Source organism: Pinus tabuliformis, chromosome 6 (assembly GCF_031772625.1).
Source record: "Pinus tabuliformis cultivar Carrire ecotype Pingquan chromosome 6, CPIR1, whole genome shotgun sequence".
In the NCBI taxonomy this organism is placed as follows: Eukaryota; Viridiplantae; Streptophyta; class Pinopsida; order Pinales; family Pinaceae; genus Pinus; species Pinus tabuliformis.
Window position 1 is genome coordinate 831,674,283 of NC_142292.1, and position 22,401 is coordinate 831,696,683.

At 37.9% G+C, this 22,401-nt stretch overlaps 1 protein-coding gene across 7 annotated transcripts in view; it reads left to right on the plus strand.

Moving 5' to 3' along the window:
- LOC149261409 (uncharacterized) overlaps window positions 1–22,401 on the plus strand; it is a 130,948-nt gene that overhangs the window by 53,680 nt on the left and 54,867 nt on the right. For all 7 annotated transcript variants that reach the window (XM_089422210.1, XM_089422206.1, XM_089422201.1 and 4 more), the window contains 2 exons: window positions 18,831–19,060; window positions 19,349–19,697. In XM_089422210.1, coding sequence (XP_089278336.1) covers window positions 18,831–19,060; window positions 19,349–19,697 — 579 coding nt within the window. The remainder of the gene's footprint in view (window positions 1–18,830; window positions 19,061–19,348; window positions 19,698–22,401) is intronic.

The window sequence follows — 22,401 nt, forward strand, 5'->3', positions numbered from 1 at the left end:
TTGTTGTACCATTATTGTGAGGAGGCAAAGAAAAGTAAAGACTTGAAGGTTCGAGACAAATGTCCAGTAGAGGCCAATTTGGAGGACGAAGTGTTGCAATTAGAGCAATTGGAGGGTGCTTTTATCTAGGATGATGAGGATGTTGAATGGTGTTGTCATTGATTACAATGTTGGTTCTCGAACGCTCTTAATATACATCATGGATTACATCAGTAGAAACTTCAATAGACAAGAAGCCGTGGAAGGATGGCTGGAAACCCTAGAAGCCCCACACTTGTTGAAGTTTTTGAGAATGAAAATCCGTGAATTTGATTTGGAGACCATCTCAAATTGATGCTCCTCGTCATACTGATTCTAATGATATATGTCACGTCTTGTAACTCCTCTCGGTTGAGGAGATATGGGCAATCTAAGGTCGAAGCTCCCATCCTGTGGTGAAAGTCCCCAATACCAAGATGATATGGCAGCATATCATTGGTTAGAGTATGGTTCAAGTCTTGAGGATAAGAAGGACGTCTAATACTTGGAAGATAAAAATATTTTTTTGTATCAAAGTATCCAAAAATAATTTTTCCCTTAGAACGTTTGGGGTTTTTGGCTCCTATATTTAAAATTTAAATTTTAAATTTCGTCTCCCTCCAAAAGTAAGTCGGCCTCACATTTTGGCTAAAATCTCTAAGGTTAGCTCCCTCATATGGCACCCGTTTTGAACTATAAAAAGGGGCACTCGTCCCTCCTCCAAGGCATGAACTTAACGCCTATTTTCTCTGTGATTTCGTCCAAGATCTGTGGCCTGGAGCAGTCATGATTATCTGAAGTAAGGTCGAAGTTTTAAGGGATTCATCTTCAAGTGGCTTGAGATATATTGCTCTTTGCTCTTCCTGTTGTCTTGGAAGACATCTTCTGTATCTTTTCTTGGGTCTAGGGCTTCACTTTTGTTGTTTCTATGGGTTGAGGGCTTTGCAGGGTTACGAAAGTCATTCGGCCTCCCTCCGGACTGATCTAGCATGTCTTTTGGGGCACTCACATACCTAAGCCTGAATTTTTTCTATGGATAATTTGTTGAAACTTTTCAGGCCCTCATAGGACACATATTTGTGGCATCTTCAGTTCTTGAGACGTCATTCTTGTTGAGATAATAAGCATTGATCAAACTTTCTTTCACTAGCCAAATTTTCAGTCCTCTTCTGGAGTCTCCTTGCACAAAAGACTAAAAGACAAATCCGAGTTTTTCATGAGTATGTTTGCAGGACAATTTCTGCCCAAGTAAGAGAACGTCCAGCTCTGTTTAACTCATGCTTTATAGGAGGTCTGTTTGCACAAGTTGAAGTCACTGTTCTGTGACATGTTGTGCTCTAGTTAGGGCTGTTTGTGTGTATAAGCTGCATCAGCAGCCTGTCTAAAATCCTCTAACTGGATCTGTGCATGTTGGAGAGGGCTGATCCCTGAAAAGGCAAGTTAAATTCTGATATATCTCTGTGATAAGGGCCACAACTTCCTGTGGTGTTGTCTGATCTCACAAGGGCCGAATCAGTCCTAAACTATGAACAGAGGTGTGAAAAATGGACAGAATTAATGGCAGGTAAGGGCAGAGGTTTAATGCTGATGGTGTAAGTCTGTTTAATAAGAAGAACAACGTCTTGAATGATAATCGAGTTGCTGGGTTAATTTTGAGCAATTAGTACTGTTATCTAAACCCTCACTGAGTTGATCTGAATATTGTAAGGTGTCAAAGAAGAACATGACTGACTGATTACTTCCGGCATAAGTGGGCCCAGCTTGTTCACATCTGAATTTTATTAGTCTGTTGCAAGGGTTTCTAGGGCAGTGAACGAATGATAGATCACTTTTTTTCCAGATCAGGTCATTAACCGACAGTATTCAGCTCTGTGACATTGCACACTTAAGATAGTTCTCAAGCAAGTTGACAATTCTGCCTCTGCACAGTAGCGGTAAGTTTGGAACTCTTTTTTTAGTGATTACAGTTTGGATATGTCTATTTCAATCTGAGGAACGAAGATTTGATGCTTAAGGAGTATAATCCACAACATTGATAAATTAAGGGTGGATCAAATCAGTGAGTGAGATCTATGGTGGGACCTGTTTAAAAGCATCTTTAGATCATCAGTAGTTCATTTGGCATCAACAGAACCTTGACAGCTCAAAGGAATCCTCAGGTACAACGCTTTGAATTAATTAACCTGACAGTTTTGTAGATTGTGTAGCAGTGAAATACATAGCAGTTTGGGTTGAGCATCCAAGATATACATCAACAGACTTAAGGGACAGGTCTCTTGACACATCTAAAGTTAATCATCTCTGTGTCAGTTTGACAGTTTGACATTGCATATATATTGCTTGCTGAAGGTATTATTCATGAATGCGTATGATTATTCTAACTTCTAAGTGCTGCTCCTAAAAGTAAAATAGCTGAATCATTGTAGCTACTGGTCAGAATGAGTAACTGTTTATAACTACATATTATGGAGTTACACAATATGTCTTGTTCTATGACCTGAGGCTGCCTAAATGTTTAACAAAGGATTGCAAATCAATAGGGCTAATTTAGAATACCCAGAGAGCTGATGGCTGTATGGCTACTGTTAATGCTATTTGAAAAGAGGGCTTATATGCAGCAGAGGGCATTCAATTGTGTCATGCATAGTCATGTGAATATATTGCAGACTTTGAGTACTGAAGTACTGAGTATGTTGCTGGATGTTGATGCCTATGTTACAGCTAGGTTTTTGCCTAAGTTGTAATATGGGTTTGTTGCTTATTATGAGCAGAAGCTTCAGGGGTACAGGTTGCTGATCTGAGTTTATGAAATACATTGTTCAGAACATATTGATGGTCCCAGGGTATGATAGTGTTGCTAATTGTTGAGCTAGGGTTTGAGTAGTAGAAGTTGATAACCTTGTGACAATATTGCAGACCAACAGAGACAAAACTTTGTTTTGATATTGAGCACAGGTGGATCCAGTCTGAAAATTGTGAAACATGGTTTGCTGTGGTGATCTGGTGGTTGGAGCCTTCAGGGCAAGTGGCAGTGTGTTGAGCTGTTGAAGTTTCTAAGTCTAACAGTTAGAAACCCTCCATGTACTTTCTGATTTATTCCTTCCTACTTGTTCTGATTAATTACAAGTTATTTACCATGTAAATACTGAAAATAAACACAAGTACATGCTCAACACATTGCAGATCATCAACTGAAGGAAACAGAAACAAGCACACAAATGACACCATTATTTTTGGACTAATATCCCTGGAAAAACCCAATGCAGGAAAACCGGTGCAGCTATCTGAGGGTTTGATTTATTAAGCAGTTTCAGAATACAATCTAGGTGCCAAATCTGGCTCACCCAACAGAGAAAAATCTCGGCAGTTCCGGCTTCTGCCCTCCGCATTAGCTTTCTTGGCTGTTCTAGCAGTTCCCTGCAGTTCCGACTATTCTCGACTGTTCCGGCTTCTACCTTTGCGTCAGCTTTCCCGGTTGTTCCGGCAGTTTCCGGTAGTTTCGGCTTCTGCCCTTTGCGTCAGCTTTCTTGGCTGTTTCGACAGTTTCGGCTGTTCTCGGCAGTTTCGGCTTCTACACTCTGCGTCAACTTTCCCAACTGTTCCGGCAGTTCCCGACAGTTTCGGCTGTTCCCGGCAGTTTCGGCTTTTGCCCTCTGCGTCAGCTTTCCTGGCTGTTCCGCTGATCCTCCTGGCACTATCTTTGCCTCTTTGCTTTTGTATTGACTGCTCCTCAGCGGCAACTTATGATCACTCTCTCAACTTTCTCAGCAAACCTAGCCCCAGAAAATCGAAATCTTGATCTCTTGGTGTGTTCTCCAAGTGACCCTCAAGCCTCCTCTTATACTTTTCTCATTGACAAATCAACGGCCGGGATTAAGTCCCTAATCAACAGCTAAGATTAGATCTAGCTTGATCCATGACTTTTGGTCCATTCTAACACAGTTTTATATTAATTCACATTAATATTTTAAATTCCCTAAGTTTAGACATAGGGACTTCATTAAAAATATTAATTATTTTAATATTTCCCAAACTGTTTAGAATCTGCCCAAACCCTTTCTGGGTATTGGAGATCTCATGTGCCTTAGCCTCTCCACCAATTTTCGTGGCTAGAGCACATCCGATGCTACCCCAAATCAACATGAGCAAGGTGACGGGGTCGTGCAAAGCAAGAGAGTGGAGTCTCCTTCAGGTTGGAGCCTGGGAACACTTTAGGGCGACAGGGTGATGCTAGGGCAGGTTGGAGCTTGCATAGGGCGTTGGAACGTCCTTCCAGTTGGAACTGGTAAACAGGATGTTGGAGCATCTTTCAGGTTGGAGCTTGTAGACTAGGGCGTTGGAGCATTCATCCAGTTGGAGTTGGAAACGTCCTTCAGGTTAGAGCTTGTAAAATAGGGGATTGAGTCTCCTTTAGTTGGAGCTGCAAATCTTGGAAGTTGGAGCCTCCTAATTGATGTAAACTATTGAATAAAAATATTAAGAAGTGTTTGGTGGTTTTTCTCCCGGAAGGGTTTCCACCTAAAAATCTTTGGTGTACTGTCTTTATTGATGTATATTGTTGAATGGCATTGATGATTGTTTTATGTTTATTTGATGCTAATAATATTTAATGCCATGTGAAGTTATAATTAACTAATTGAAAAGAAATATTGATTCACCCCCCTCTAAGTATTTCCAACAGAGGATCGATTTGAGACGATACCCCCATCCGACCCATGGTCCCCAGGTTCCATTCTTCAACTAGTGCAATAGGGGCTTCATCTTTAGGCTCAACAATTCTACAACTTCCACGACCACGATCTTCTTCACTACTACCACGTAGACTTGGAGGCTCACGTGGTGGTTGTGACGCAAGGAGGAGAAATTAGTAGATATATTCGTAGTGGCCTATTTTGTAAACATTATTATTTGAATTTTGGTCATGACTGATGTTGATAGTTGCTCACTTGCTAGATAAGTTATTTGAATGTTTTATGATTTTATCATCTAAATGTCTACTTTCTATTATATGCTTAAAATTTTGGTACTTTCTACCACCTATTATTTATGACATGCTTAAAAATTTGATGTATGTTTGTAATTGCTAGAATCTAGATGGTTGAGGGTCGAATAATTAATCATTGATGTATAATGGATGCCATATCTATCTTGTTTTATGTACAAACATGCATGTTTTCATATCTTCTACAACTGATTTGGTTATTTGGATGTTTTTTTGAATATAAATGCAAATATATATATATATATATATATAGATAGATAGAGAGAGAGAGAGAGAGACGCTTTAGAGATGGTTTGCTTCCTAGATTTTTGGAAAATGACGCTTTTGATAGTTCACTTCCAAAAGAGTCCCCGCTTCGTGCAACATTGGCCTTTTTGTTGGAGCCTTTTGGAACCATCGAGGTGCTCAGTTGCACAATCTTGAGGGGGTGTATGAGCAATGGATACTTTAACATTCAAAGTTAATAAAAGGAAACTCTGAATGGATCTCATGCAACATTGGCCTTGCTGTTGGAGTCTTCTGGAACCATCAAGGAGATTAGTTGCACAATCTTGAGGGGGTGTATGAGCAAAGGATACTCTTGACCTTCAAGGTCAAAATAAGGAAACTCTAAATGGATCTTTGGCTGTTCCTTTGTATCTAGGAGGTAGTTTGATGGGTAGGGCATGCTCTACTCTAGATCTCTTTGATTCTTTGAGGATGTGTGGCTTGATGTACGAATCGACACCTCCGATCTGGTCTCAACAATATCGGGTGGTCTCCTAGAGGGGGGAGGCTAAAGAAAAACCCGGGTTCTCATCATCTTGCTATTTGGTGCACTCTGGAACCTTGCTTGCCGTTTGTTGTTCCAATTTGACGGATCAACTGGGAAGTATGAGGTAATCGATCTCGTCACCCTAGGGCAGGGCATTTTGTGTAGGAGGAGTTGAAATGTGTGACTGAAAATATCCTTGATGAAGAGGGCTAAGCATCTCTAATCTTGGTAACAAAAGATAGTGGAGAGGGAGCCTCTTGAGTCCCTATAGAGGTAGTGATGACATCCTTTAATCTCATAGTATAGGGGACATAAAAGAATGAGGTGCATCTTCATCACGGGCTCCTAAAGATGGCACACTTGGTAGTCCCTGTTAGATCATCGTATATGGTGATCTATTTCTATCTGGAGTCAATGGGAGCTTACCTAGAGTTGTCGCAAAAGGATCTTGAGTGAGTGCATCCAATGTTTGCACGTATAAAGGGGGTAAACGATCATGCCATCACATATCACCAAAAGTGCTCTAGGTAGAAAGACATATTTGAGCCTAGGCTCATCAGGGGTGAGATCTAAGTGACTGGAATGTACAATCTGTAGATATCCTCTCTAATACCTTGGTTCAGTACTTGTGTAATTGAAAAGAGATGGTGTGGCTGCTGGCGTATCAAGGGAGAATCCAAATGGGGGAAGTTTCTCTGGGGAGATAGTAATCATCTGAAGAAGTTGAGATACCTAAGGAAGGATTTGAAGTGAGATCTTTCTGAGGAGAAAAGTGCGAAGTAGGGATGCCTCTCTCACCTAGTGGTAGAGTCTCTAAGAGATCAGATTTTATGAAGGAAAGAAATTGAGCGTGAAATGACCTCGAGGCAGAAAGGGTGGACGCTAAACTTTGTGTGAATGATGGGTCGTGGAACTGTCTGCTTAAATCAAATTATGTGCTTGAGAAGCTAGGTTTGTACTCTCTCCGGTCTAGTCTAGTCTATCTACAATAAGCTCAACCTCCAAATCTCAGACTATAGAGAACAATGGGTTTGATAGAGTTTGGTCGAGATGTCCTAAAACTACTCTTGGAAGCACTGTCTCTCAATGGGCTAGGGAACCATACCCTTTACTGAATTGAGGTTAGAGGGCTTGCCGCAAACCAAAACGAGGCCTTGTGAATTGTACTTCCAAGTAAGTGTAATCTATGATGATCTCAATTTCGTTTCCTCTGTAGTAGAAATGTAAATATTTAAGAGAGTTCTTTGATGCAACATTGAAGATCAAAACCTTGGTTGATTGCTAGCTATCGAAGGTAAAAAAGGTTGGCCGCTGCATTAATAAAATTTGTCTTTATAAGCCTTTGGGGGTAGAGGTCAACAAGACCAAGTCATCAACAAATAGGAGCAGGGAGTGTTGATTTTTGTAGCTTGGGTAGGTACTTTTGGCCTTGCTTCTTGACAAGGAGGACCTTTGTTTTGTCTCTTTAGGAGCTTGCATGTGACATGTAGATTGAACAAGTGAGTTGCATGTGACATGCTTGTAATGCAAGCTAAATTTATGACTAGTACTTGAGTTAAAGTAAAGAAAGCTAAATATAAGAAAGTTAACTAAAGTTAAGTAACTTATCTTCAGTTAACTTGACGAGCTAATTTTGGCCGTCGATCTTAGCTTAGAAAAGTTATAAATTGAGCCTAAGGGTTGAGGCAAAGACACAACAACAACACAAGATTGAGAGCAATATCTTAGTGAGCATGTGCTGAGTTTGAGAGAGTGCAAAGAGATTGGAGATCTAGATCTGTTGGGAGATCAAGCATCAATCTAGGGCAAATCTGCTAGATCAGATTCAGGTTAATTTTTGTATCTATTTTTCCTTGGTTGGGTCGTTATCCCAGGCTGGGAGCCTAAGTAGATTCTGAGTTTTTTTATTAATGAAGAACTGATTTGTTGGGCAAAAATATGTTTGTGATTCATGTGATTTAGATTGTTAGTTGCTTTTGCTAAATAATTTTATTAGGAACTTGGCTGTGTATTTGTTTAGTAATTTATTGCTTGGAATTAAATATCAGGTGTTCGGTTTTGGAAAATCTACAGGGAGATCAATACTTGATGTATGCTCATGAAAGGAGGACTCTAGCTCATCAATGTAGATCTCAAAGAAGGTTGGTGAGAGGGGGCACTCCTGTTTTACCCCAATGGTACTCTAGATGAAGTTATAAATTCCATGTGCCATCCTGATGCATTCGAAAATTGACTTATACAGTCTCATGATAGCTACCAGTAGGGTCTCAGATATGCCAATGTCACAGAGTATTTGGAATATTGCCTCCCTCACGATTATGTCAAATGCTTTTCGAAAGTCTACTAAACGACTATAAACCTTCAAAGAGTGATAACGAGCCTCCTCATTAATGACTCAAAATGTGAAGATGTGATCAATAGTTTGGTAGTTAGGGCTAGAACCTGCTTTTCCTTTAGTCTTGAGGTGACAAATCTCCAAGTCCTCAAAAACTCATTGGTGTAAGACCGTGGCGTAAAGCGTGGAGAATGTATGACCCACCTTGATAGTTTGATAGCTGTTCATATTAGAACTGCTCCCTGATTTGTGGATTAGATGAATAATGTGTTTGGCCTAGGATGAGGGGAAGCTTGAACATATCACATGATTAAATAAATCATTGATATGGGAATCAAGGGACTAGAGGCCATGCTTAAGGAATTTGGTCGAAATCCCTTCCTCATTAGTTGCTTTGTTGGTACACACGACTCTGATTTTTCTCCTAATGTCCTACTTAGAGAAAAGGTGGCAAGTGTGGGGGAGGGGTGGAGGAGATGCCGGTGGGAGGTTGGCTAGGAATATAGTAAAGGTAGGTGGTGTGGGAGAACATGGTTTGGGGTTCAAGGTTAAGCAAAATGGTATGGGATCGCAGATAAAGGGCACTCCAAAAGGCTTTTGGGAAGTCGCTGAGCGTATCACAAAGTTCTTGTTGCCTCCCGGATAGAAATGCTCATTTCTTCAACAAAAGAGATTATCGTCTGCTATTTAAAAGAAGAAATTAATATGCCTAAAGAAATTTGAGTAAATTTGTTAGATCTGTTATGATGTGTTAATTTAAAGATATTTAAGATCCAAATCACAATACTCATTCTAGAAAATAAACTAGTGATGAATCCTAGGCTCAAATTAGCTTGTTCTTATCATTACAGTGGCTCATTCTCTATACATTGTAGGGGCATCGCATCACATCTATCTGTGACATGGATCACACTCAGTGCACGTTGACTATGACTCTCGTTCTTATGTGGCTCGCACAATGACTATGGCTCTCGTTCTTATGTATCTCACTCGTTATCTATCGCTCTCGTTCTTCTATAGCACACACAATGACTATGGATCTCGCCCTTTATGTGGCTCGCATCCTATGTCTGTGATTTGCACTCATATTCTTGTACCACGTATTGTTTCCTTGAGGCTCGTTTTGCTTCTCCGTGGTCTAAATTGTTTCCTTGAGGCTCGTTCTGCATCTTTGTGTTCTGAGTTGTTTCCTTAAGGCTCGTTCTACATCTTTGTGATCTTATTACAATATTTTTGTTTGGCTCGTGTTGGCTCTAACAACTGTTCTCTTCACCTAATTTTGGGCGATATTATTTTGTTATGATAATGACAATGGTCAAAGATATATGGCAGTAACCTTATTATAACATTGACCTCTGACATGACAGTACCTTGTATGGCAATGACCTTTGATGGTAGTAACCTTGACATAACAATAACGACATTGATTTGGAGGAGTTGTCACCCAGATTGTACAGGCACCACGATAACGCTTAGTATGAGGGCTCACTTTGATCCCCACCCACTCTGTTCTAGCTGTCTCCCAACAACAGGCTATGGGGAGTAGTCCCTATGGAATGAAGTGAAGGAAAACAAGTTGAGAATCAACTTACTTGGGAGACACGGATGAGTGGCCTAGCCACTTGGTTGAAATTAAGCAAAATTATGATTAAATTAGATTTTCTATTATGAGACTAATGCAGTCACAAATTCTTGCTTCTTATGAATTGGAACCAAATGACTAGATGGACATCCGTTGCTTGAATTATTAACTAACCTATATGATATGCAAGAGATTATGAGTGAGATTTATCTTGAGTTAAGATTTTACTAAGTTATTTAAGTACTTTGATTAGAAACCTTTTAAGGGTACTTAACAATAGTGAAATGTAAATCTTAAACAAGATAAATTGCTTACGGATACAAGTGCAATTTTCAACAATATACCCAAATACCAAGATACCCAAGATGCCAAATGCTAACAATAGTCAATCAAGATGCTGATCACAGATTTATGATAGTTTATATCAGCAATACTACGTCAGAAAATTCAGATTTACCAATGTATAACAGCAGTGCATAAACCACTTCAAATAAAAATTACTCAACACATTGAAGCATAAAATTTTCCAATTTGACCAGCAATGTAAATTAGTTTCTTAGGCACACTTTACGATGGTGTATTCAACAATATTTCAGATCTGATTTTGAAATTACAGCAGTAAGGATAGATCAACAAAATGAAAACTTCCCAAACTAGATATCCAATATGCCCAAAAATAGCAAAATGCACCAGAACTTGAGAATTTCAAATTTAGGGCTCTAGGTGAGTTTGCCTTAGCAATTTTCAGATCTGATATGATTATTACAGTAGTGAATTTACCACATATCAACAAATTAACTCAGCCAAAAATAACTGTCCAATACTTTCTAAAAATAGAGATTTTCACCAAAATTGAAAAAAATTATTTTTTGAGTTTTTAGAGAATATGATTCAGAAAATTCAAAACTGATAAATTGATTACAACAGTAAATTAGTTACAGATCAACAAGCTAAAAATACTGAATAGGTTGCCCCAAATGTCTAAAAATAGTAAGTTTTTGCCGAGGAGCTGAAAATTCAAATTTTAGTCCTAATTAAGTATATGCTTTAGAAATATTTCAGACTTGAATTTTACAATTATGCAGTAAATTCCAGCAAGCTAAAATACTAGATCTAGGTCAAATTAGAGATGCCCAAGTGGCCAAAACTTGTGAAAACTTAGATCTTGCAATTTAAATTGATTTTGATAAATTAGAATATGATTTTAGGGAATAGAAGTTAATGATTTAACTATTGTAATGAAATTGAAGCAAAACGAGGGTTTGGAGGTCAAACCCTAGGCCCAAGGTCTTGAAGATCCCACCATTGAAAATCATTGAAACTTTGGGATTACTTTTCCGCTTGCTAGATATGAATTTTGAGACCTTAATCTTGCAAAACCGCCAAATATTTAGCCTTAAATCTTCAGATTAGGGTTTCAGGTCAATTTTGGGGCAAAAGAGGCCAAAATTTGGAGAACAAGGACAAGGGAAGCAAATTTGCGGGGATAAATGGGCTAGGATGATAGATCAGGTCACAAGGAGGCTGGAAATGGCTAAGAAGGGCCAACGCTTTTCCCAAAGAGGCTAGCATTTGGGAAAAGAGGGTCTAGGGGCTAACCCCAAAGCCTAGGGCCTAGAGGTTCCATAAGGGAGTTGCAAGCCCTTAGAGGGTTGCGGTCAAGGAAGGGGAGGAGAGAGGGCCAAGGGAGGAGGGCCGAAAAGGCTAGGAGAGGGAGACACAGGCGAAAGAGGCCAAGAGGAGGAGGGGCCAACGGCTAGCCTAGGAGGGCCGAAAAGGTGACGCAGAGGGCAAGGAGGGCTGACGCAGGCCAAGAGAGAGAGAGACGTGGGCCTGGAGGGGGTAGATCTAGCCCTGAGAAAGCCAAAAATTGAAAACCTTGCTCTGATTTTTTTTTACGCTTCAACTCTTTGATTTTCTAAAAAATTCTGCCGTGGGAAACTGCAAAAATTTCCAAGAGACTAGATCTTACCCTCAAGGGCCTAGATCTAGCTCTTGTTTCACTTAACTCCTTGATCTAACCTGCAAAAATAAAAATAAAAACACCCAAACCCAAAATATATACAAAATGAATCTAAAACCCCAACCCAAGTTAGAAAAAATCAATGTTCCACCAAGACTCCAGGACAGGGAGACATGGGTGCGGGGAGACGCACAAGGGGGACGTGTGGGAGTACCCTCAAATTTTAGGGAAATTTAGGGGGGATGGGGGGACATCGGGGTATATAAATTTTTTTCCTTTTTAATATATATATATATATAATTTTTTTTTTCAAATTCATATTCAATAATGAAAGCATAAATAGAATGATACATACATAATTGAATTAAATAATGAAATACATTGATCCATACTCATCATCCTTATTGATACATACATGATTCATCCATAAACCATGAGATTCAATAATGAAATACTCTGATCCATATTCATTATTTACCATTCTAGAATCTACATTGATTTAAAAATTAAATTCATCATTATTCATTCATCATTCTAGATTCTAAATTGATTTAAAATTAAAATTCATCATTTATCATTCTACAATCTAATTAGTACTAAGCAAAATAGACTATGATAGACATTGAAATCTGAAGACTGGAATAGTAAATTGATATAACTAAAACTAAAAAACAATGGAGTGATGAGTCTAAAAGTCACTCTAAAGTACACAGAGGGCTTGGTGCTCTTGATTAAATATTAATTCCATACCCTTGTACATGACAAAATGTAATGGAAACATCGCAATCCAACGAATCTTGAATTCCTGAAAAACTGTTAAGTCTGTTGGTTTTTGAGTGAGATCTAAAATTCTACTTTCTCCATATGAAATCAAATGAGGTCAGAACCACTCTCAAACATCCTGAGTCATTTCATGATAATGTTAAAAATTTAAGTAAAATGATGAAAATGAAAGATAAAGGAGAATGTCACTTTTACTTTTAAGAATTTAACATCACCATGAATTGCATAGAATTAGTAGGGAAATATGGTCAAATACTAGGTTTTCCCTGTCATAAATAAGTGTTTACAAGCAAATTTAAGGGGGGACGCATAGCCCATTTTGAAGGGGGACGCCCCGTTTGGGGAGTCACATCCCCCCTGCGTCTCCTCGCGTCTCCCCAAAAGGGGGACGTGGGGAAACGTTTCCCCAGACGCCCCCCCGTTCTGGGTGCGCGGGGTGCGTGCACCTGACCTTGGGGGACGCGTCCCCGTGGAACACTGGAATAAATAAATTACAATTTAGACTTACAATCTTATTTACGAAATATAAATGGGTTTTTAAATGGATTTTGAGAAAATATATATTTTTTAATATTTTTTACTTGAAAAAATGGGTAAAATACTTTAGAAAAATTAATTATTCACTATAGCCCAAGTGAAGATTAAATCCATCATATAAAAACTAGAGATCCAAGCAACAATGATTCTTGCCCAGGTTTGTGAACTTGGAGGCCAAGGATTGAAGTTCCTGCAAGCACTATGTATTTATCTCAAAAAATAATCTGTGAGATTACATGGGGAATCAAACCACCTAAGATTAGCCCAAAATTATCAATAGTACGATTTTATCCCCATCTAATGAAAACACAGATCTTACCAATATTCAACACAACACAGAGATGCCCGTAGTCAGAACATACCACAAATCAATAAGCAAGAACACCTTGAATTGCACCCCAAAGTTTTTTATTATGATAGAAAATATAGTTCCTAGTGGGACAATAGTTTACACAATGTTTTAGTAGCAATTCTAGCCAGAGATCAAGATGATTACAGACTCAAATGACTCTTTAATTTATAGATAAATCCTCCCAATGTAAAAATAACGGTCAGTTTTTTTCATCCTTGTCAAAATAATCTTGGCCATTGATAAATACTTCAATATCTTTTAATCTTGGCCCTTGATTTCTTATTTTTGAGGAATTTTCGAATTTATCATTTAATTCCCTTTTAATTAGTTCAAAATTAATTTTTTTGAGTTAATTTCCTCAAAATTTTGACTTTGGCTTAACCACTAAGGTCCAAGGGTGCAATTTTTCTTGAGAAAGACAATATTCCCTTGGTGGAGGACTTTTAAAAATTTATTCTTTCAAGACCCACGAATTTTTCAATTTGGAAAATTTATTTTTTTAGACAATTTAATTTTGACTCTAATTAATTAATTTTCTGACTTAGGATTTAATTTTATTTTGTCAGAAAATTTAATTAATTTACACATGAGGGGATTAATTATTTTTCCAACCCTCTAATATATATGATTTTTATTTTACAAGACTCAAAGAGGGAATACACATTCGTCTTAGACCCTCAAGGCACATAACCCATCTGCGGCTCAATATGATCTAGTAAACCAAGTGATTTGTAATAAAATAATTTAGCCAATTAGCTTAAATTATTCCTAAACCACTTTTACGCCAGACTTGACTAAAACACTAGGACTCACCTAATAATTCAGCAATAAATTTCACCCTTGCTTTGGGGGTTTAAGCTGGAGGGAAAAAACTCTTCTGATTAGCTGTGTCAAAAAACACAGGTAATCAGTGAGGTTTAAAAACCTCCTAGGATAGAATTCGTCAACAAATTATAGGCTTACTTAGGTTGTTACATAGACTCATGGTTTTACTAAGATCATTTACAATATATAACTTGCAGAATGGGATGACCATGACACAGGGATTGCTGATATGTGATCTGATCCTTGTTGAAAAAATTGGTACATATGCTTCCTTGGAACTTCGACAATTTGAGTGCAACAGGAGGCATGATTGTGATCGCCATAACAGAGTAACCTTTGATATGGAATGAATGAGACAGGGACCTAGATTTATGACAGTGACCAAGATATGACAATATTCCTGTATAAGGCAGTGATCCTATTATATGACAGTAATATGGCAGTGAGCTTGCTTATGATACCTAGTGACAGTAACATGATGAATAATGCATAACAATGACTTCATTGCTTTGGCTTCCCTGAAATTTCTCTCGAAATTCCTTGCTACAATTCTCCTCACTTCTCCTCAGTCTAATCGAGCCTCTCGCTCTTGAGAAAATCACTTTCTCAACATGATGTGCCTTTACTTCTCCCTTAGGCTTGTTTTATAATTTCATTAAGCCAAAATCTCTAACCCTAATCTCCTAAATGATCAATGGCTAGGATTAAATCCTAAGTCTCACTTGAGATCAACGATTGAGATTATATCCAAGTAACTTAAATAATTTTATTATTTTTTACAAAAGATTTTTTGGCGAAGATCACATGAAACATCATTTGTCGACGCGTTTCGAACCAACCAGTGTGGTTCATCGTCAGGATTTATACTTAGAACTTTGGCCTAATAGTCCATAATAATTTATTAAATTAATTATTGTACTTTCCCTAAGTTGACCTTATGAAAGAAATCATAAAATCACTTACTCCACCAAGAAAGCACTTAAAGAGGCAATCAAATATTTTCTACATGCTAAGACACCAAGCTAATGTAGAAGACCTTTCGAAGCTACAAAATCAACACCCGTGTGGCATGTATGCAGATGACTTACAATGATTTTGGACTTGATTGTTTTCTTTTCCATTTAACATTTGGATTGCAGCTATGTAGTTGATCCCAATGTTGAAAATGCAACAAGAAAATCCTGATTTAATTTTCCCTTGAATTAAATTAGGAGAAAAAATTGTAATTCCACATCACAAGACAACTTGTACGAGTTAACTAAGTTAATTTGACTTGATTAAGTTAATTCGAGTTGAGGGTCTAACTTGAGTCATGTAGAGTGTCTCCTACTTTATAGGAGCCCTGGTTGAGTTTATTTTGAGTTGTAATTAATTAATTCAGTTTAACTGAGTTAAAGTCAGTTAAATTAGTTCCAACTAATGGAGGAACTAGTAGGAGGTCTAACAGTGGGGTGTTGCTTCATGTGTTCAACCAGTTAACTGATAATTCAACCATAAATAACTCATGCATGTGTGATTTGAGAGTTACCCAGTTGAGATTGGAGTTCAAGGGCAGTGTACTATCAGTTGTATAATCATCCAAATTGTATAGGTGGTGCATGCAGTTAGAGGAAGGCCTATGATGGATTGCGCAATTCCAATTGAGGAATTTCCCTAATTAATAAGGGATAATTCCCAAGGAAACAACACAAGGAAATAGGGACTTGGGCAAGCAGAAAATTGGTTAAGTATTGGCCAAGGCTTGTCTAGGAAGCAGTGAGACAAATAGAGATAGTGCAGAGGTTGCTTGGGCTTGAGCAAAGCATTGTAATATTCTCATATTTTCTGATTAATGCAATATACAGATAGCATGGGTTTTTAGTTGTGGCTTTCCCTAGGAAATCATTGTGTAATGTGTTGATTGAATTCTTTCTCTTGTATGCTTTGTGATTTCTTGATTGATTAATTGTTTCCGCTGATGAGTAGAGTAGATTCAAGTCTTTTGTTTTAGAAAATTACATAAGCAGTTTGAATCTACAAGGAATTTCTACACCCAACATATCTCATGTACAATGCAAGAACATAAGGATTATCTAGTCAAAAGTAGCAGAAAACCTTGAGGTCTATAGGATATTGTTTGCTAGTCTAGTATGCTTGATATGTGATAATATCCATTGTAGGCATTGAGAACTAACTTTAACATGATCAAGGGGTGCTTAGCTTGAACCTTAAGCCATAGTCCCCTTATTGATAGCCCTTAAATAAGAATTCCTCTTTGTAATGTACATCGATCTCTAGGTGCATCTACAATGCCTTTGTTTATGGGATGCATTGTCCTTGAGGCCTTATGAATATTCCACTATGCCATGCTAATTTCAATAGGTTGCATAAGTTAGGAAGTGTAGATGAATGCGTAAGGCGTTATTGCCTATCAGATATTTGTGCTTCATAATACAATTTTTGTTGAGGCTTACGGAGGTTACCAAGTAAGGAAATAAACACGAGAGTGCATGTGTGCTTATCAATTCACATATAGCTTGTGATCTTTGCTTTTGACATGTAACATTCATATACTTGGTTCTCCAGTGATTGCTAATCGATACGTAACTCACTCTATTGCCAATCTCGGGGATGGTTGATATTTGATGATATAAACTGCATTTGAACTTTTGATGGAGCATGTGTGGAATGCAATGCAGGTTACACTTGCATATATTACATAAACATGAGTACAATTTACAGTACATGAAAGTTCATGAACTTTTGATGGCACGTGTGTAGAATGCAATGCAGGATACACTTGCATATATTACATAACTATTATAATTTACAAGAAATGAAAATTCATGCCATAAACCCTTTGGGATGCTATGGAAACCATCTATCCTTGCACCAACATGCATTTATTTATAAATTCAATTGAGTGCAGATACATGTGCTAGTTTAAAACAAGATACCAGGACTATGTTCGATGAGGCAAGTTACCCTTACTGGGAAATATAGCTTGGCCAGGATCTTCTGCACGGGATTAGTGTGAACGTGTGAAAAATAGTTTGAAATATTTCTATTTCCAGAAAGTGATTCTATTTTGTAATTCACTTTAGTAAAAAAGGGTCAAAATTTTTAATTTAGCAGTCGAGTCTAAGAAATGTATTTCACACATGCATGACTTAGACTAGGAGTAATTTCAAAAATAGATTAGGGTTTTGGTCTCAGCTAAAAGTATAAAGACAATTCAAGATAGAGGGGATCCATACAACTTGGTGCAGTTATATAGGTAAGACCATATGGATCTGCACAATCATACAGACAGGACCGTACTCATTCATACAGTTGTATGAGCAAGTCTGTACAACCATAGTCTGTAAATCAGATGTACAGTCCATACAGGTGTACAATAGACTATGTTTCTTAGGCAAGTTGTTCTGCTCAGTTCAGGGGGATTTCAGTAACTGTGCAGTGCTATTTTTTTGACAGCTTGTAGAGGTTTCCTTGTAAGTTTTTCTTTCGAAGGAGTGAAAATCTGATTTTGAAAGAGTAAATATCTCTCTGTGAAATTTATTTTATGCTCCTGCTATTTAATTTCCAACTATCGTGTGATTGATGCTATGGTCTGAATTTAATTTCTGCATTAATTAAGTTCTGTGATTTACTTTTTTAATTGAGATAATGAGGAATTTAGTCACTAGGCTTGGAATTTTTACAACCCTTACAATATTTTTACCTTAATGGTGATCTAGATCTCCAAGTCTTTCAAAAATTGGATGCTTCGTTCATGTTCAAGACTGAAATTCTTTTCTAAATTTCTACAGTAGGCTAAACTTTCTGGTGAACCTTCCTGCTGCAAGAAATTCTGAAAATAGGTTTAAACTGTGTCTTCTAGGAGGCCAAGTTGCCTCCGAGGCAATGTTGCATCCCACCAGGGGTATGAAGTTGACTCTTTTGTCTATAAGACCTAAATGGAAGTTCATCTGTGCACCATAACTTGCAGGTTGATCTCAAAGGGACACTAGCTGTAACTGTCTTATGGCAGGAAACCTGTCTGTATTTGTTACATGCCATCATTTCCTCCACCCAGGTTGGCTTCCTCTGCATGCGAAAACTGTTTGGGGGCCTTTGATCATGTTACTTTGATTTCCTGCTTGCCTATTAAGTTGTAAGTTCTAACTAATGTAGTTGCAGCGAATGCTGGAAAGAATCTAAATGGTAATGTTTCATAGTCCTTGGTAATTTTCCTTTCAAGGTAAAGTTGGCCTTTCTCCTGATCTGTGATAAATTGACTTCTAAAGGATGCAAGCAATGAGTGTTCGTGATGTCTGTGACAACTGGTCTATGGGTGCTAACAACTTGTTTGTTTTTGTGGTTGTATGGAGTATGCCATCTAGTACTGCATATCCCATATGCTGTTGTGGCCATCTAGTGTTGCATATACCATACACCCTTGTGGCCATCTAGTACTGCTACAAGTGGTCTATGGGTGCTAACAACTTGTTTGTTCTTGTGGTTCTATGGAGTATGTCATCTAGTAGTTCATATTGTGATACATTAACACTTCAGTACAACATGACTGATGTATATATCCTCCCAATTTAATGGAATGCACTTATCCTGAAATTGAATGTATGCAGTCGTAAAGGAGATGGAAACAAAGTTATGAATATGATGGTTTGACTCTATACCTGTTTATTTTGTCTATGAAGGTTCATGGTTGAACGTGGTGCTCTTCTTTTGTTGGAGGGTGACGTGAGCCTTTCTATGAAGGATATCTACAGTTTACTTGCTGAGGAGAATTATGGGTGTACTTGGGACTATTACCAGGCATATTGTCATTTGAAGGGTTTTGGTTACATTGTAGGGAGGCGTAATTGCCCTTGGACACTCAAATCTGAGGAATATAAACCAATGTCATGCTGTCTTAGCTCTCCTGAAGGTAGAATGATTTGCTTCAATAAAAAACGTTAAATAATGTGCAATTCAATGGCCTTACAAGACAGTTCACCGAAGTTAATACATGCTTTAATGTGAAGAGTAAGTTGTTCATAAAGGACAGTGTAGAGATAAAGTGATTATTGTCAGCCTGTGTGTTTTTAAGGTTGAAGATTCCTTCATTCTCATTTCCGTTATTATTTTATGATGTGAATTATTTCCATGTATGACTATACATGAAAAAGCAGCTCTCTTATAAATTAACAAATGATAAATATTTTCTTTAATGCAGGTCAAAGTCATGACTATGAAGATGACGCAGTTAGGGTAGACTTATCTAATAGCGATAATTGCTTCCAAAGTAATTCCACCATGATTACCAGTGAAGACAAACATACGTTTTTGAAAGATGGTGAATGCTGCAGCAATTTTCACCAGGCCACCTCTCATACTCCAAATGACTCTTTGGTGGAAGAGGGTCTCTCCCTTGCCTGTGCTTTAGAGAACCTTAGTATCAGCAAGGGTTCAAGTGATTTTGAGCATTATCAAGGACTCAAATTGGTATTTGATGTGTATCTTCCAAATACGAAGTTCAAGAAATCTGCTCCAGGGAATCCGGAATTCATACTGTGCATTGCAAGGTATCTCTCTCTCTCTCATGGCTATGTAAATGCAATCATTCTATCTTTACTCTCAAATTAATTAATATATGAACCACCATATAAGGATTTCTTCGCTGTTTTACTGTTTCTTTGGAATCGTAAATTATATTTGACCTACGTTATTTGTTTAGATACATGAAATTTCTTATGAATACTGATCCTAAGTTCTACAGTTAAAAACATGAATAGCGAATGCATATCATGAAATTGAATATCATTGTTTTGTTGGAAAATGATTCTATTTTCTGTTGATTGGAAGAAGCGCAAACAAACAACAAAAGGCTCGGTCTTGGGGGGCTTGATGGATTACACTTCTGTAATTTCTTTATCACAGTTTTTCTTCTGATATTCTTGTTCATGACACATCATGAATTTAAGCTATGGAAGAGGGACAATTTTCCTGAGAGGTAAAACAACTGAAACTGCTATAGGCATATCCTCCCCATGTGGTGGAATAGGCTACAAAGCAATAGAAAAAGAAGAGACTGATATTGGAAGAGGAAGACCATCTACCTCAGAAAATTTGCATGCATAAAGGCCATAACTGAATTCCCAATAGCAACATAAATAGAATGGATCAAATTGGCTACTAACTCTTATATTACATGTTGAGCCCTCGAGGGTGAGGAGTGAAACAACTGAATACACATTGCCATGTGTAACATTCTTTTGGGATAAAACAACACATAATTATATGTTTGTTTTGATCTTTATTATATATTGGTTTAAATTTATGGTTAAAGATAATATTTTGACATGTCATCAAATGTAATGTGTAAAGTTTAGGTGATTAAACCACTGTAACCTCCCATGGGTGTTATAAATATTGTAATGAGACATGGTGTAAATCTGAGAGAGTAAGCTGTATGTTATTGGGACCCCACAATGAACATGGTATCAGTGTAGATTCGTAGAAACATTTTGTGCCTGTGACTGGAGTCAAAGTTTCTTAAAAAAGGTTCCGGTCTCAGAGTTGTCCTGCCAAAAAGAAAAGACATCTCAGTTCGAAGAGAGAGAAAACCCAAGTTGAGGTAATTTAAGAGATTATTGAATTTTTGGAAATTTAAAACATCAGAATTAAAATATTTTTTTGTGAAGTAACAATGTTCATGAAGTGTATGCGTACATGATAAAACATTTTGGAGCCTGTTATCTTATGGATTCTCCCTAGAACAAAGTCCCAATCTCACTAGGGAAAACCCATGGATACAAACAGACAAAGCAGTCCACTGTAATCTCGTCAGCCTTGCCCCTCCCTTGTAGGTTTTGGATGTGCAGGTTTTCCTTAGCTAATGGGGGTATGACCGGGTATCAAAGAGAGAGAAAGCCCAAGTTGAGGCAATTTAAGAGATTATTGAATTTCAGAAGTTTAAAACATCATGAAGTGTATGCGTACATGATAAAACATTTTGGATCCTGTTATCTTATAGATTCTCCCTAGAGCAAAGTTCTAATCTCACTAGGGACAAAGCAGCCCACTGTCACCTCGTCAGCCTTGCCCCTCCCTTCTAGGTTTTGGATGTGCAGGTTTTCCTTAGCTAAGGGGGGTTTCCCTATGTTTAATTCCAATTCTAAGTCCGTCGCTAGGCATTGTTGAAAAATGTAACTAGGTTTGGTCTTCATAATGACGTGTAATTATGATTTTATGTAATTGATGTAAAGAAGAAAATAAAATTATTTTTGTGATGCTTGTCGCATGGGTTTCATGAGCAAGGAATTTTATTTTTAGTTAAGGCTCCCATTGTGAGTCCTTAGGATTGGTCATAAAGTCAAATTAAGTCAATGTGATGTATAAAGGACCCTTCTTGGGCATGTTACATTTGTATATGAGAATGAAAGAGTAAAAAGGCCCTCCAAGACCAAGCTCAAGCTCCTCCAAGAAGTTGGCCTCAAGATGGAATAATAAACCTACAGCAAATGGCATGTCGGCTTATGGGCAAGGAGAAGTCGGCTTATTTCATGGGCAACCACTATAAATAGGTAACTCGGCATTCATTTGGCAACAAGAATTTTGGTGAAGGCAAGAAGCAAGAAAGAAGTGTGAATAACTCAAGAAGGAAGCCTCATCACCAAGAGAAGAAGAAGGGAAGATATACGAACTGTTTCAGATCTGTTTAGGGCTGATATCCTCCACACATGCGAAGATCCAAGGGTGTTCCACTGCAGAAAGAACCGAAATACCACAGTGATAGTGAGAGGGTAGTTTTGGGAGAAAAGCAAGGTGATTTTCAAGCCCAGTTGAAGGAGAGAAGGTCTCCCACTAGAGCGAAGAGAATCAAGGTGTTTTCTCTCTCATATACCTCAGCTAGGGTTTCTAAATTAGGGCCGAAAGTTGCAGGTCTGTTCCTAGGAACCAAAACTATGAAAGGTGGCCGAAAAAGGAGGAAGAATCAAGAAGTTTGACTATCGTTGAAGGAACTCATCAAGGAAGCTTTGTGACTTGGTCTTGGAGAGGAAAATAGGTCAAGGATCTTGGTCTTGGTATTCGTCAATTGAAGTCTCTATAAGAAGAAGAATTCTTTTGGGTTTTCCTCTCAAGTTGGAGAGGTTTTGGCCTTGGTTGATCACCTACATTCTGTGTCTCATCTCTTTATTATTTATGCATAGGTAACTGTTTGATGAAGAAGAGCACAATAATAATCTAAGCAAAAGAGAAGATCCTAATCTAAAGAAATAAAAATCA